Source organism: Fundulus heteroclitus, chromosome 21 (genome assembly GCF_011125445.2).
Source record: "Fundulus heteroclitus isolate FHET01 chromosome 21, MU-UCD_Fhet_4.1, whole genome shotgun sequence".
Lineage (NCBI taxonomy): Eukaryota > Metazoa > Chordata > Actinopteri > Cyprinodontiformes > Fundulidae > Fundulus > Fundulus heteroclitus.
Window position 1 is genome coordinate 40384531 of NC_046381.1, and position 13207 is coordinate 40397737.

The window sequence follows — 13207 nt, forward strand, 5'->3', positions numbered from 1 at the left end:
AATAGTGTCAGAATAAAAGATAATAAAGCTTCTTGCATGTATAAATGAAGTGGAGCACTCTGGCAGAGGAGCCAGTTGAGACAGGTCGTACAGCGCCCCCTGTTGGTCAGAGTACAGATTGCTTTGAAGACTTCTGTTTCTTTTATCATTTCTGGCGATAAATAAAAAGGGAAATGATTGAAACTTTAATATTTAAGGTTAAATAAATTTTTTCTCAAGTGATTGGAAATTATTCATGGTTACTGGTAATGAGAGTCTATTTCTCTCTGGCTCATAGTATAGAGATTGCAGGCATGATGCGATGCAGAGCCGGCCCAAGGCAGAAGGAAACTAAGCTGCTGCTCAGGGCCCCCAAACAGCAGGGGCTCCCAGAAATGTTTGAACACTTATCATGGATCTAATCTCTGCATTTGTTTTATTGAAAATGAGAATACAATTAAATTTGAGTTTCAGCAGAGATAAGTTAAGATTATTGTTTGTTTAGTGTTTAAATTGACCTTGTAAAAGTGTAATCCCTATTGTGCAGTTGTTGTATCACCATAGCCACAATCTGATGTAACGAGTTTAAACTTTGTGACAGGTCAATTTGTTCACTAATACATCCCAAAAAATAATAACAAATTATCTCAGATTGTTTTTGAGCTCAGCCAATTACATGTGGCCTCATCTCCATGTTTAATTAGCCCAGCTTTAATTGATTTAAATTTTATTTAAAGCTCAGCCAACATAAATTATCTCTTCAAAAAAGATTTGGATTCCACTGAACTGTGGCTCTAAATTTAATACAACCTTGCTGTGATGGAGTAGATGTCAAACCAAATGGGATAAATATTCACCAGAAAGGCTCTGTATTGGGACCTAGTCCACTTTGGAAAGGTTCATTTTCTTGTTTTATCAACACATCGTAGTTGCTTTCTATATTTAATTCGCGGATGTTTCAAGAAAAAAGTATTTTTTTGGCGCTACGCGGAACTGTTATTTAAGAGCTGCGGTTTCCGGCCGGACATTAAAAGCGGGGGGACCTCAGCGGCTAACAGCAGTTAATCCTCTCAGGAGTCGCCGCGTCCTTCAGTAGCATGAAAACCATGTTAGCGATCATTTCCAACGCGCTGTGCAGGATCACCGGGAAGAACGCGGTGAGTGGTTCGGCTCCGGTTCGGACGGAACCGGACGGAACCGGTTCGCGCTAACCGTTAGCTGACCTTGTTAGCCGCAGCTAGCTGGGCTCTTTATGCGGGTTTTCCCGCGGTGGAGTAAGGCGGTTCGGGCTCAGATTCGGTTCTCCGAACACGTGCATGGCTAGATTTTATTTCAGGGGTTCTTCTGTCTGATATAGAGGGTTTTATTGTCTTTAATGTGGTTTATTTTCGGGGTTGGTGGTTAGCTTGTCTCTAGCAGCACCAGCTCTAACTGATAAAGATGCTCTGATATAATCATTAATGACGTGTTGCCTTTAAAAGTAAATTATGTTCAGATCTGAACAAAAACTCAGAATATGGGGCAACAACGGAAAACTTTGAGGTAATTGATTCATTGATTTTTTTTTTTTTTTTTTGTCAGCTTGTTAAGAGGAGCTAAACTCTTCAAGATAACTTCCCAGGATTGATTCATCTTTTTTATTAACCCTGGAGTGTTTTTTTTTTTTTTAATATTATTTAATGTCTGCCAGGATCACTGGCGCTGAAAAATGAATAAAATGGTTTGAGAGAGAGAGAAAACATCAGTGATTGCACAAAAACAAGAATTTAGTTAGTATTATAATTGATAATACTAAATTGGGCTGCTCCTTTAGTCTGGAGAAAATAAATTCCTCCATTTGATGCTTTAAATCCAGTAATTAATTATTCTGATAATCTGTTTTTACAGCCAGAGTTGTTGTTTTTGTGACGAGGCTGTGATAAAATGCCTCATCGGTTCCTAAGTTGCCTGTTTGCATTTTTAGCTCTAATTAGAAATAAAAAGTCAGCCCGTGTTGTCCTGCTTTCATTAAAGAGTTGATTTTTTTTTTTTTAAATGTTTTTGTTTTGGTTCATCTGAGTTTAGGAACTTTTAATCTGACCTGAGAATCCTTGAGACACATTTAATTGTCTTAATGTCAATCCAAACGGCTAAAACTGGACGAAGCAGCAGCAGGAAGTCAGAACGAGTGATGAGGAGCGCTGTTTAGATAACTGAGACGTTTGGCTGATTGTTGGGAGGAACTGGGTTGAAACGAGTGCATCTGATCAGTAGTGACACCTGAACGCAGCAGAGAAAGTTTAATTTTCTGCTGCGTTCAGTGACGGCCGGATCCTCCTACAGACGCTGGAAATGAGGCCAAACCTCCACTGGGTTTAATTTGGACGAAATAAACTGGACCTCTGAGCCTTAAAGGTACAGAGCCACGTTATATGCTTATAGAAGAAGACCAAAAACCGTTTAATCGTGATAAAATAAGGTTATATACACCAAGCCTCCATCCTTATAGTGTTTTATGGTCCTTTTTGTGGATAAATAGCCCCACCACCAGGCATGATTAGCAGATATGAACAGATGTGGCGCCATCTAGTGACAGTATTGCAGAACTGTCATAATGCCGGTTTTCTTAATTAATTATTTATTTATAAATAATGCCGGACAGAGTCTGACTCTCTGCAATGCCTCGCAGTAAAGCAGCAGCTCTGCGTAATGACCAACCGTTATTAATTAAATAAACCGATCTACAGTAACTTTAAGAGCCTCATATCAGAACATTTACTCACGTCAGTCAACTCTGAGCCTCGGCAGGTTTAGCTTCACTGAACACCAACGTTCAGACTGGATTCCCAGAGACATTCCAGACTTTTCCCTCCGAGGATCATATATTTTATTTTATTTTTATTTTTTTTCCCCACTGGAATTTCGCTGGGAGATGCTAATAGCCGTTAGCCGCTAACTTGTTTTATCCCCTGTAGCACATGGGCAGTTCGCACTTCTGGTAATATCATAAACACCAAAGGCTTTATTTACTAATAAATTGAGTAAAAACAAGCAAGACGTGATAATCTTTAATTAAGTTTGTGAACTACCGACTTATATAAAGTGAAATGACGTGGCTATGCACCTTTAAACGCAAACGAAGCCCCAGTCTGATGGAGGAACCAGGTTCTGCTCTGCCAGCTCGCTCTCCTGCCTCCTGCTCTGCATTCTTCACTCTAAACACTCAAACATCCCCGTTCATTTGTTGCTTTTCTCCCTCCTCTTCTCCCCCCCCCCCCCCCCCCCCCGACCTGTAGGGAGCCCAAACGGTGTCGGAGGTAAGCAGCAGCTGACGTTTGGTCCTACCCTCCCTCCCTCTGCAGCCACCAGGTTTATCTGAAGTGTTTTTCTCCTTTTGCATTAACGGCTAGATTTCCCTTCCTCTCTGCTGGGTTCCAGGTTCAACGCCGCGTTTTAGTTTTCAGCGTTTATCTGAGCGACCAAACTGCTGTTGATTCTCTGCAGGGTCGCTGCCAGTAATCAGCCTCTAAACTAACAGAATAAAATGATCAGAACTAAGAACAGGTTTGGTTTTGTGCATTAATTAATTCAACAGTTCTGGGTCAGTTTATTTCCAGGAGAGGCTGAAGATCAGTACTAAATCAGGCGTTTCGGTCAATAATTACTATTCCTACATGGAAAGATGGTGAAATATTTTTTTTGTTTTTGTTTTTTACAGTAGATAATGACACTTGATGGATCCGGTGTGGTTTGATGCTCTGATATAATCACAACAAAGCGTTACAAACCTGCATTTTTCATGTTTAACATTAAGCCAGTTGGACAGTCTGAGAAGATAGAAATGTCGGCAAGAAGATGGACAGATATTTACCTGCATACCTTTTTTATTTACCATAGTTATTTATACAGCTATCTAAAAAGACGGCACATCCAATGAATCAATTTTCTGCGTTTTTGTTTCATAAATACAAATTAATTTAAAGTGTGGCTTATTTCGAGCTTTAAACCACGCTTATAAAACAAGATGGCCGCCCCGCCGTAGTAAATGATTGAAATACAGCAGGATGTCTGCTGCTTCACAGCAGCTTAACTGAATAAATTAAAGCGCCTCGTCTTTGTGTAGAAACATTTCCACTTTGGAGGATTTAGACGATCAATTTTCCTAAACCTATATTAAACGTTGTTTACTCTCACCAAAATTATTTCCCCTTTCAGGACTGATGCCGTGCAAAGTTTCATGGAAACCCAACAGAATTCATTAACAGGGGAACAATTATTAAAAATATAATTTTTTTCTTTTTCCCCCCCCCCTGCAGAATTAAATCTTCAGGACTTGCAAATTTGAATTAATGAATGAAATCGCTGCATCGCCCACTCCTACCTCAGGGATTGAGCAAAGAGCTGAACAATAATAAGTGAAACATCAGATATTAAAATTTTTAACAGCAAAATAAAATCAGACTAAACTATAGAAATCAGCGTCTGACTCTCAAAGTGTTTCAAGCTAAATAGTAAAACTGTTCAGGTGAGATTTAAAAGCATCAGCTGCAGCGCTTTGCTCTGACGTTCCTGTCAAACGAGCCTCTAACCCTGTGCAGAGCTACACGTGTAGATCTGTTGCTCTGTAGCTCATTTTACTCTAGATCTGATCTGATCACTAAATATTGGAGGTTAAAAGCTGAGATAAACGTCGGCACTGGGAGCAGCAGGTAGACTGTCGTCGTTTTAGCCTCCAGGTGTCGTCTGCCTCCTCACCTGTAGCCCCTAGAGCCCCCCCCCCAGCTGTGCTCCGCTCTGATTGGCTGGCTCCTGTGCTCCCCAGCTGCTGATTGGCCTGTCAGAGTACGTCAATCTAACGTCTCCACCGGCGGCGGCGGCCCGGCGGCTCCCACCTAAACCTCCACCACCACCAGGCGGCGCTGCGCCGTTAGTTAGCGCCCAGACCGACCAGCCAGACGTAAGAACTCCTGCAGCACGGCTGGCTGCTCACTAACCGGGGCGGGGAATCTAACCACCACCTCTGCATGGCTGGCAACCATTTATCACTAATAAACCTGCTGGTCTGGGCTGGGCTGTAAAAATGACTGAACTCTCTGAAGCAGGGGTGTCCAAACTGTTGAAATTTTTAATCAACATGCAGTAATTATGCAGTAATTAACAGTAATTATGCAGTAATTAACTTTATTCATAAACGGCAGCATGTCTCCTGCATGTTTATTACTTTTTAATCCTGTCATTTTAAGAAAACGAGAGATCCCAGCCTGTGTAGCGCCACGACTAAATGCTGCCTGGTTAGTAGGGCTGAACAATTAATCGCATTTTCAATATAATCGCAATTTTTAAAAAAAACGCAATTTCCAAATCGCAGAGTCTGCAATTTTTGGCTATGTAACAATTAGTGAATCAGACGCGTCCATTAGGTGTTGGTAAAATGTTTAAAGTGGGTTTGCCTCCACATGGAAGGGAAGACAGTTGCAGCAGTGAGATAATCTAACTTTATTACTTGTTTTAGAGTTTATATAATCATATATAGCATTAAGTACAGGTCAATCAGTTTAATACATAGACTTGCTTGTTGGTTGCACTTTATGTTCAACAAGGATTGATGTCCAAATCAACTAAAAGCTGTTCTCTTCAACAATATTCTGATTAATAGAAACATTAAAAGTTCTTGTTTTTAAATAGTTTTTGTTTACAAACGTCTTTATTTAGACGCCATTTTTGTTGCTTGTGGTTAATGCAGAGAAAAGTCAAAATTGCAATTTTGGTTGAAATATATTGTAGGCAGAACGCAATAATTTCTGCTCTGAGTTTAGATGCTGTGGGTCTTTTAGCAACTAATCTGCACAGCGAGGAAACAAAATGATTTGTTGTTTGTATATGTTTAAAAAGACATAAATAAATAGATAAATTAAACTGGAAAAAAAAATTGCATTAAATCACAATATTAAGAAAAGAAATCGCAATTAGATTATTTTCCAAAATCGTTCAGCCCTACTGGTTAATTCAAGAAAACACAATTATTGTAATTTCTGCCAGCTTAGTGTCTCTAAACCTTTATTTTCAGTATTAGTTCAGGGGGGGGGGGCGTCTCCAATAATTAACCAGAAATACATTATCAGTAAACCTGTCAGACTGGAAGCTGAGGGTTTGGTGTCGTTGTCCCGCCTGTTGTTGTCCTCATCAGTGAGTCGTTGTAGCAGCAGCATAAACCCACAGGTCCAGACCCCCCCCCCCCCCCCCCCCCCCCACTCTGACCCGTCATCAGGCTGATCTGGTCGCTCTGTTTCAGGGCGCCAGGGTGGTGGTCTCCCGCTCGCTGTCAGACTTCACCCCCCAGGCGACCTTTGACATCAAGGTAAGGAGCTGACCGTCTGCCCCCTCATTTCCCCTGATGATGGAACACCAGCGTTCACAAAGGGAGCGGCTCTAACTGGTTGTGGGTGTAAATCCTGGCGTCTCCTGCAGAGATGCGACCTGCACGGCCTGGAGGCGGGGCCTCCTGTGAGGGCGGAGCTGACCAGGGAGCAGGGCCTGCAGTATTACCGCACCATGCAGACGGTGCGCCGCATGGAGCTCAAGGCCGACCAGCTCTACAAGCAGAAGATCATCCGGGGCTTCTGCCACCTCTACGACGGCCAGGTACGTCACGCCGCCTCCTGGTTCTGGACCGGCGGGTCAGGAGAGGAGGAGCCGCGTGGGTAAACCGCTGCTTCCTGTTTCCAGGAGGCGTGCGCCGCCGGCATCGAGGCCGCCATCAACCCCTCGGACCACCTGATCACGGCCTACCGCGCCCACGGCTTCACCTTCACCCGCGGCGTTCCCATCAAGGAGATCCTGGCTGAGCTCACAGGTGAGTCTGCCTCACCTGGACCATACCTGGGTCTTAACGGCTTAAGTGACGCGTCCGTCGTCTCCTCAGGGCGGAAAGGAGGCGTGGCCAAAGGGAAGGGCGGCTCCATGCACATGTACGCGCCTCACTTCTACGGAGGCAACGGGATCGTGGGCGCACAGGTAACCCGGCGGGGTCTCCGTCACTTTAAGGTCCACCTCTCTGGCTCTGGTCTCACCTGTGTGACCCGTCCAGGTGCCGCTGGGAGCCGGCATCGCTCTGGCCTGCCAGTACCAGGGCAACAACCAGATCTGCGTCACGCTGTACGGAGACGGAGCGGCCAATCAGGTGAGACTCCTGCCCTGACAGCAGACCCGTGTCTCTGGACCCTCACAGGGAGTTTAAACTCGTTCTTTTGTTTCACGGTGAAATTATTTAATAACTGTAGATTTTCTGCACAGACCTGAACTTCTGGTCAGCTCCCTCTAGTCTACACGGGTCAAAACTATACATACAGGAACCGATGCCTTCGTCCACACAAGCAAGAAGGGAACTACGTCACATTTTCTTTAAATTAGTTTATTTATCCTTGATTTGAGCAGCTAAAGAACATTATTTTCCAATGGAATGAGTTATCTAAAATAAGATAATTAGACATTCTGCACTTGAACTAAGCTGATTGAGATGAATCTTTCTTATTTTAAGTGCAAAAATCTTATTCCACTGGCAAATAGTTCTATTGAGCAGCTGAAATAAAGGAAAATGCGGACGGCGGCAGTTTGATCCCGTTTTCTGATCTGTGGCGACGTTCACGGACTCCTCCACTGTTATTGTTGGATCCTCTCGGTGCGACGCAGCGTCACCGTTACAGCAGCAACAGGCCTGCATGCATGATTATATTTATTAACTCTTTAATGCTAATCAGGCTAGCCAGTTCTTAGCCTCATTTAAACTCCCCCAGATGTTCCTGTTGCTCCCAAATGGCTCCAGAAGAAGTTTTAAATATCTTGGAGATGTTTAACAAACCATAAAATTTTAAGTCGCTTCTTTAAATATCTTGATCAATAGACGTATATAAATGATAAAGGGGAAAAAAAGGGTCAATAAAAAGTTCAATATGAGTTTTCCTTCCTTTGGCATTCTATCCATATAGGTTAATATTACGTCATTACATCCTCCCAACCAATCACAATGCAGACCCAGGAACTAAGGTCCGCCCCCTTCAGAGTTTAGAGAGCACGCGTTCTTTTTAATTTTGGTTTTGGTAAAAAGTTGGTTGAATAAAGGGTTGAGTTTGATTAAATGTTTTAGTGTGTGTGTATCTAAAAATGTAATTTAAACAGCATAAAATGGTCAGTGCTGCACCTAGACTTAGACAACTTTATTTGTCATTTTGTATGTACAGAGTGCATGCAGAACGAAATTTCGTTGCATACAGCTTGTGAATTATAGTATAAAGTACAGCAGTGATTAAAAAGTAGACAATTGAAATGTAAACGATGCAGGAGAAAGAAACGATGTGCGTTCAGTGTACAGGAAAATATTTAAACCATTTGTATGTGCAAAAATGATGGTGCAAAATGTATTTGTGCAAAAATGCGAGCAAATGTGGAAGTGTGGTGCAGAGTCCAGTTTATAGTTCAACAGTCTGATGGTAATGGGGAAACACTGTTGCAGAACCTCTTCCCAGAGGGCAGCAGGGAGAACAGTCCATGGTGGGGGGGTGAGGGGTCCCTGATGATGTTACGGGACACGCAGCGCTGAGATTAAATGTCCTTAATGGAGGGAAGAGGAGCCCTGATGATCCCTTCTGCTGTCCCCACCACTCTCCTCACATTCTTCCAGTCGGAGGCGCTGCAGCCTCCACACCACACAGAGAGACAGCTGGTCAGAATGCTCTCTATGGTGTTTCTGTAGAAGGTCGTGAGGATGGGCGGGGGCAGACGGGCTCTCCTCAAAAAAAAAAAAAATTTTTTTTTTTTTATAACTAACGGGCCGTCTGCTGTCTCCCTCTGACCGGCAGGGCCAGATCTTTGAGACCTTCAACATGGCCGCCCTGTGGAAGCTGCCCTGCATCTTCGTCTGTGAGAACAACAAGTACGGCATGGGGACGTCGGTGGAGCGGGCGGCCGCCAGCACCGACTACTACAAGCGAGGCGACTTCATCCCGGGACTCAGAGTGAGACACCGCCTCAAATCTGTGTTCTGTGTGCGGTCTGGGCCGGCGGCGGCGGCGTGGACCGTACGCCGCCGCCGCCGGCCACCTGGACCCAGATTAAGACGGGCCGCCGCGGCTGACGCGCGGCCCCGGCAGCTGCAGGTGTGAGCATGCACGCAGCGTCCTGATGCTCATGTATGATGCTGCCCACACCAGGAGCCGCGTGGCGGGGGGGCGGTCTGACGCTCGCTGTCTCTGCAGGTGGACGGGATGGACGTGCTGTGCGTCAGGGAGGCCGCCAGGTTCGCCGCCGACCACTGCAGAGCCGGAAAGGTAGCGCCGTCCCATCATGCACTCTGATCCACGCCCCCCCCGCTGTCTGACCCCGCCGCTCTCTTCCAGGGGCCCATCGTCATGGAGCTGCAGACCTACCGTTACCACGGACACAGCATGAGCGACCCGGGCGTCAGGTGAGTGGCGGCGGCGCCCTGGAGGCCCGCGGCGAGGCGGCAGCGCGTTGACGTCTGCTGTGCTGCTCCTCAGCTACCGGACCAGGGAGGAGATCCAGGAGGTGCGCAGCAAGAGCGACCCCATCTCCATGCTGAAGGAGAGGCTGCTGGGAAACAACATGGCGTCCGCAGAGGAGCTGAAGGTGAGGCGGCGCCGATGGTTCTGATGGTTCTGCTGGGCGTGAAGGTCCAGACACGTTTAGGAGAGAAGAAGAAGAGGAGGAGGAGGTTCTGCTGGGACCTTTTTCCTCCTGGAGAACATCTTCTCTGTTCAGGAGGTTTAGAAGTTCTCGGGTCGCACCAGAAGGTAAACGGCGCTGTTCTTTCCTCCATCAGCAGAACTTCTGGTCTTCAGATCAGGTTGTTTCCTCTTTAGAAGAGGATGAACCATCCTCTGCCTGTACGGGACCAGAGCAGAAAGTTTGGTGGAAGGAAGAAGTGAGGTAATCCAGAGCGGGTCGCCATGTTCTGACTCATCTGAGGGTTTTTACCAGGCAGACATGAAGGCTGGATTCATTAAAGCATTAAAGGTTTAATCTATAAGAGATATAATCTGGTCCCTCCTTCATGCGTCATTACTGCAGATGCTTTATAATATCTACGTCAGCATAAATCATCCAGCTAGAGGCGACCCGTTCTATTTATTTAAATAAACAGTCGACCAATCAGATGTAACCTTGTTCTGTGATGGTTTCCCCCAGAATGTCTCTTCCCTCCATTCCAGGTCTGTCGGTCCTGAAGAGGCTGAGATTTTACATAAAATAATTATTCTTTTAAAACCTGAGATGTAAACATTATTCAACTCAAACTTTATTTATAAAGCACATTTAAAACAATCGGTGTTGACCAAAGTGCTGTACAGATATTACAATTGCAGAGCATAAGATAAAAGCCGAAAGCTAAAATACATAAACACAATGCAAAAAAAACAATAAAATATAATACAATAAATGTTTCAATGTAAATAAAATAAAAAAAAAATAAAAAAATTGCCGAATGTCCACTTAGACTTGATTAAAAGCCAGGGAGTAGAAGTGTGCTTTTAGAGAGGATTTAAAAACCTCTCTAAAAGCAATGATCAGTAATGGATCAATAATGTTATAAAGTTTAAATTAACTGGAAACTAGAAGGCAGTGTGAATGTGATGGATTTAGGACGGTGAGACGATATATTTTATTTATTTTTACAGCTGAAACTATGTGCAGTAGAATCTCCATTATAAGTTAATTTATTTCTGTTTTACCTCCTTAAGACTAAAATCTATTTTTTTTTTTTTTTTAGAAAATTCAGAATAAACGTACTGTAATCTTTGGACTATAAGGCACACTTAAAATCTTTACATCTTTTACTGAAACTGACGGTGTTTTATACCCGGCGCTCCTCCTGGTCCGCTCTGAGAGCTGCAGGCTTTGGTTCTGCAGCGGTTCTAAAGCGGCGCCGTGTTTTAGGAACCAGAGGAACGGGTTTGTGGTTCTGCTCATAAAACCTGTTGAACTCCAGCAGCAGCTACTTTCCCTCATTAAGCTGCTGGTTCTGGCCCAGACCTCCAGAACCAGGAACTGATGCCGGTTCTGTGTTCTCCGTCAGGAAATCGACATCCAGATCCGTAAGGAGGTGGAGGACGCGGCCCAGTACGCGACCTCTGACCCCGAGCCGCCGCTGGACGAGCTCTGCAACCACGTCTTCGCCAGCAGCCCGCCGCTGGAGGTCCGCGGAACCAACCCCTGGGCCCGGCTCAAGTCCGTCAGCTGAACCCGCCCAGAACCGGGTCCAGCGCCGGGTCCACTCAGGCAGAACCAGAAGCAGACGATCCAGCCGTGGGTTCTGGGTCCCGTGAAACCTGCCAGTATTTCTGTAGAGCTTTAGTAGAATTTAAGTTATTTTCTGTGTTGCACACCGGGACCAGGCTGCTAGCGCCGCAGAACCAGAAACACGGACTTTATCCGGGTCCGCTTCCTGTAAAAGATGTTTGGTTCTGTCCCGCAGACCCGGCTGGAGGTTCCTGTTTAGCTGAAGTCCTGCAGAAGTTTTAAAAGGTGTGAAAGTCGACCTTCAGGTTTTAGGAGCCGGTTTTTACCTTTTTTTTTTTTTTTTTTTTTTAAACTGAGCGGTCAGAGTTCTGCTGACTTATCGGAACCATTTCTGGGTCCAATTCTTCCCTAAAGTCTCCCTCAGCAGGTCAGAACCAGAAACTTCAGGCGTTCTGAAGAAGTTCCCACTTTCTCCTCCAGAAACGCTGAAGCTGCGTTCCTTTATTTCAGAGCTTTAAACTCAGCATTAAGACACATTTAAGCTCAGTTTTATGCAGGAACTTTAAATATTTGTGTATTTAGTTAATAATAATGTGACATCCTTTATGCACCTATTTATTGTTATTAAGCTTGTACAGAAAGTTTATTTATGTGACTTTTGAACGATGTCAACTATGAGCTGTGAGGGTTAGTATGAAATAAATTATGATGAAAGTGTTTCTGTCTCTGAGCTTCATCTTTTTCTAGTTGGATGATGAGTTTATTAATGAGCTAAAAGCGCCATTAAGGGTCACAGGAGCGCCTGCTGTCCCGCCGCCCACCACCAGGTGTCACTGGAGGGCCGCGGATAAACTTGTGGATTAATGTCAGTTTATTGTTAATCACTTGTCAGAACAGATTTTTCTTTATTTTTTTTTTTTGTGTCCAACAGGTTGCAAAGCAGTGGAAATGATTCAAAAACGTGTGTAGGACATTTTCTGGACCACTTTAACATAATTCCCCCCACATGACTCCTTTTTCAGCTGCTTACAGCGGGTATTAAATTACAGGTATTTATTATTATTCTGGGTTGTATCCTATTTAAAAAGATGAACCAGCCATATAAACCCAGCAGGTTGCATCAAGTCTCTCCAAGCAGCATTCACTCCTCCTGAAAGAGCGTAGAGCCACAGTGGACAGTCGTCTGCATTGTTGATGGCTTTGCAGCAATCCCTCATACTGAGCATGCATGAAGCGACAGTGGAGAGGAAAACTCCCCTTTAACAGGGAGGAGAACCTCCAGCAGAACCAGAACCAGGCTCAGTGTGAACGCTCATCTGCCTCCACCCACTGGGGCTTAGAGAAGACAGAGCAGAGACACAGAAAGCTCAGAAGCTCACATTGACCCAGGAGTACTTTCTATGTTAGAGAAGACAGAGCAGAGACACAGAAAGCTCAGAAGCTCACATTGACCTAGGAGTACTTTCTATGGTAGAGAAGACAGAGCAGAGACACAGAAAGCTCAGAAGCTCACATTGACCCAGGAGTACTTTCTATGTTAGAGAAGACAGAGCAGAGACACAGAAAGCTCAGAAGCTCACATTGACCCAGGAGTACTTTCTATGTTAGATGGTAATAGAGGATGATCTGCCTCCCCTGATGATGTCACAGCTAACAGAACCCCAGACCAGGTGTACCTTCTATGAAGAGAAAAATGACAGAGAACAAAAAGTTAAAAGCTGAAATAACAAACAATGCAGATTGGAGAGCAGTAGGAGAACTCAGCAGGGTGAGAGAAATAGACCCTGATGTCCTCCAGCAGCCTAAGCCTATAGCAGCATAACTATAGAGGTAGCTCAGGGTAACATGAGCCACTCTGACTAGAAGCTTTGTCACAAAGGAAAGTTTTAAGATTAGTCTTAAAAGTAGACGGGGTGGAACCAAATGTGCATATTTTTTTGTCTTTTAATTTTTACACAGCTGTATCTCAGAGTAGAATCTCCAGCATTAGACGTCGTTT

General features: G+C 44.5%; 1 protein-coding gene across 2 annotated transcripts; it reads left to right on the forward strand.

Annotated features, from left to right (window-relative positions):
* Positions 1 to 997: 997 nt before the first annotated feature.
* pdha1b (pyruvate dehydrogenase E1 subunit alpha 1b) lies at positions 998 to 11925 on the forward strand. 2 transcript variants are annotated; one of them, XM_021309862.2, is made up of 13 exons: positions 998 to 1136; positions 3255 to 3275; positions 4781 to 4915; positions 6251 to 6316; positions 6427 to 6600; positions 6685 to 6811; positions 6881 to 6972; positions 7046 to 7138; positions 8814 to 8969; positions 9210 to 9281; positions 9351 to 9418; positions 9492 to 9600; positions 11045 to 11925. In XM_021309862.2, exons 1-13 carry the CDS (start codon positions 1077 to 1079, stop codon positions 11207 to 11209), a joined length of 1338 nt encoding a protein of 445 aa, XP_021165537.1. In that variant the 5' UTR covers positions 998 to 1076; the 3' UTR covers positions 11210 to 11925. The 2 variants fall into 2 exon arrangements, with proteins under 2 accessions (XP_021165537.1, XP_012706696.1); XM_012851242.3 differs by lacking the exon at positions 4781 to 4915.
* The last annotated feature ends 1282 nt before the right edge of the window (positions 11926 to 13207 follow it).

Coding starts and splice junctions, on each gene's coding strand:
- pdha1b (XM_021309862.2), top strand. CDS start 1,077: ATGAAAACCATGTTAGCGATCATTTCCAACGCGCTGTGCAGGATCACC. Junction 6,973..7,045: donor ACGGGATCGTGGGCGCACAG/GTAACCCGGCGG, acceptor TGACCCGTCCAG/GTGCCGCTGGGAGCCGGCAT. Junction 7,139..8,813: donor GAGACGGAGCGGCCAATCAG/GTGAGACTCCTG, acceptor TCTGACCGGCAG/GGCCAGATCTTTGAGACCTT.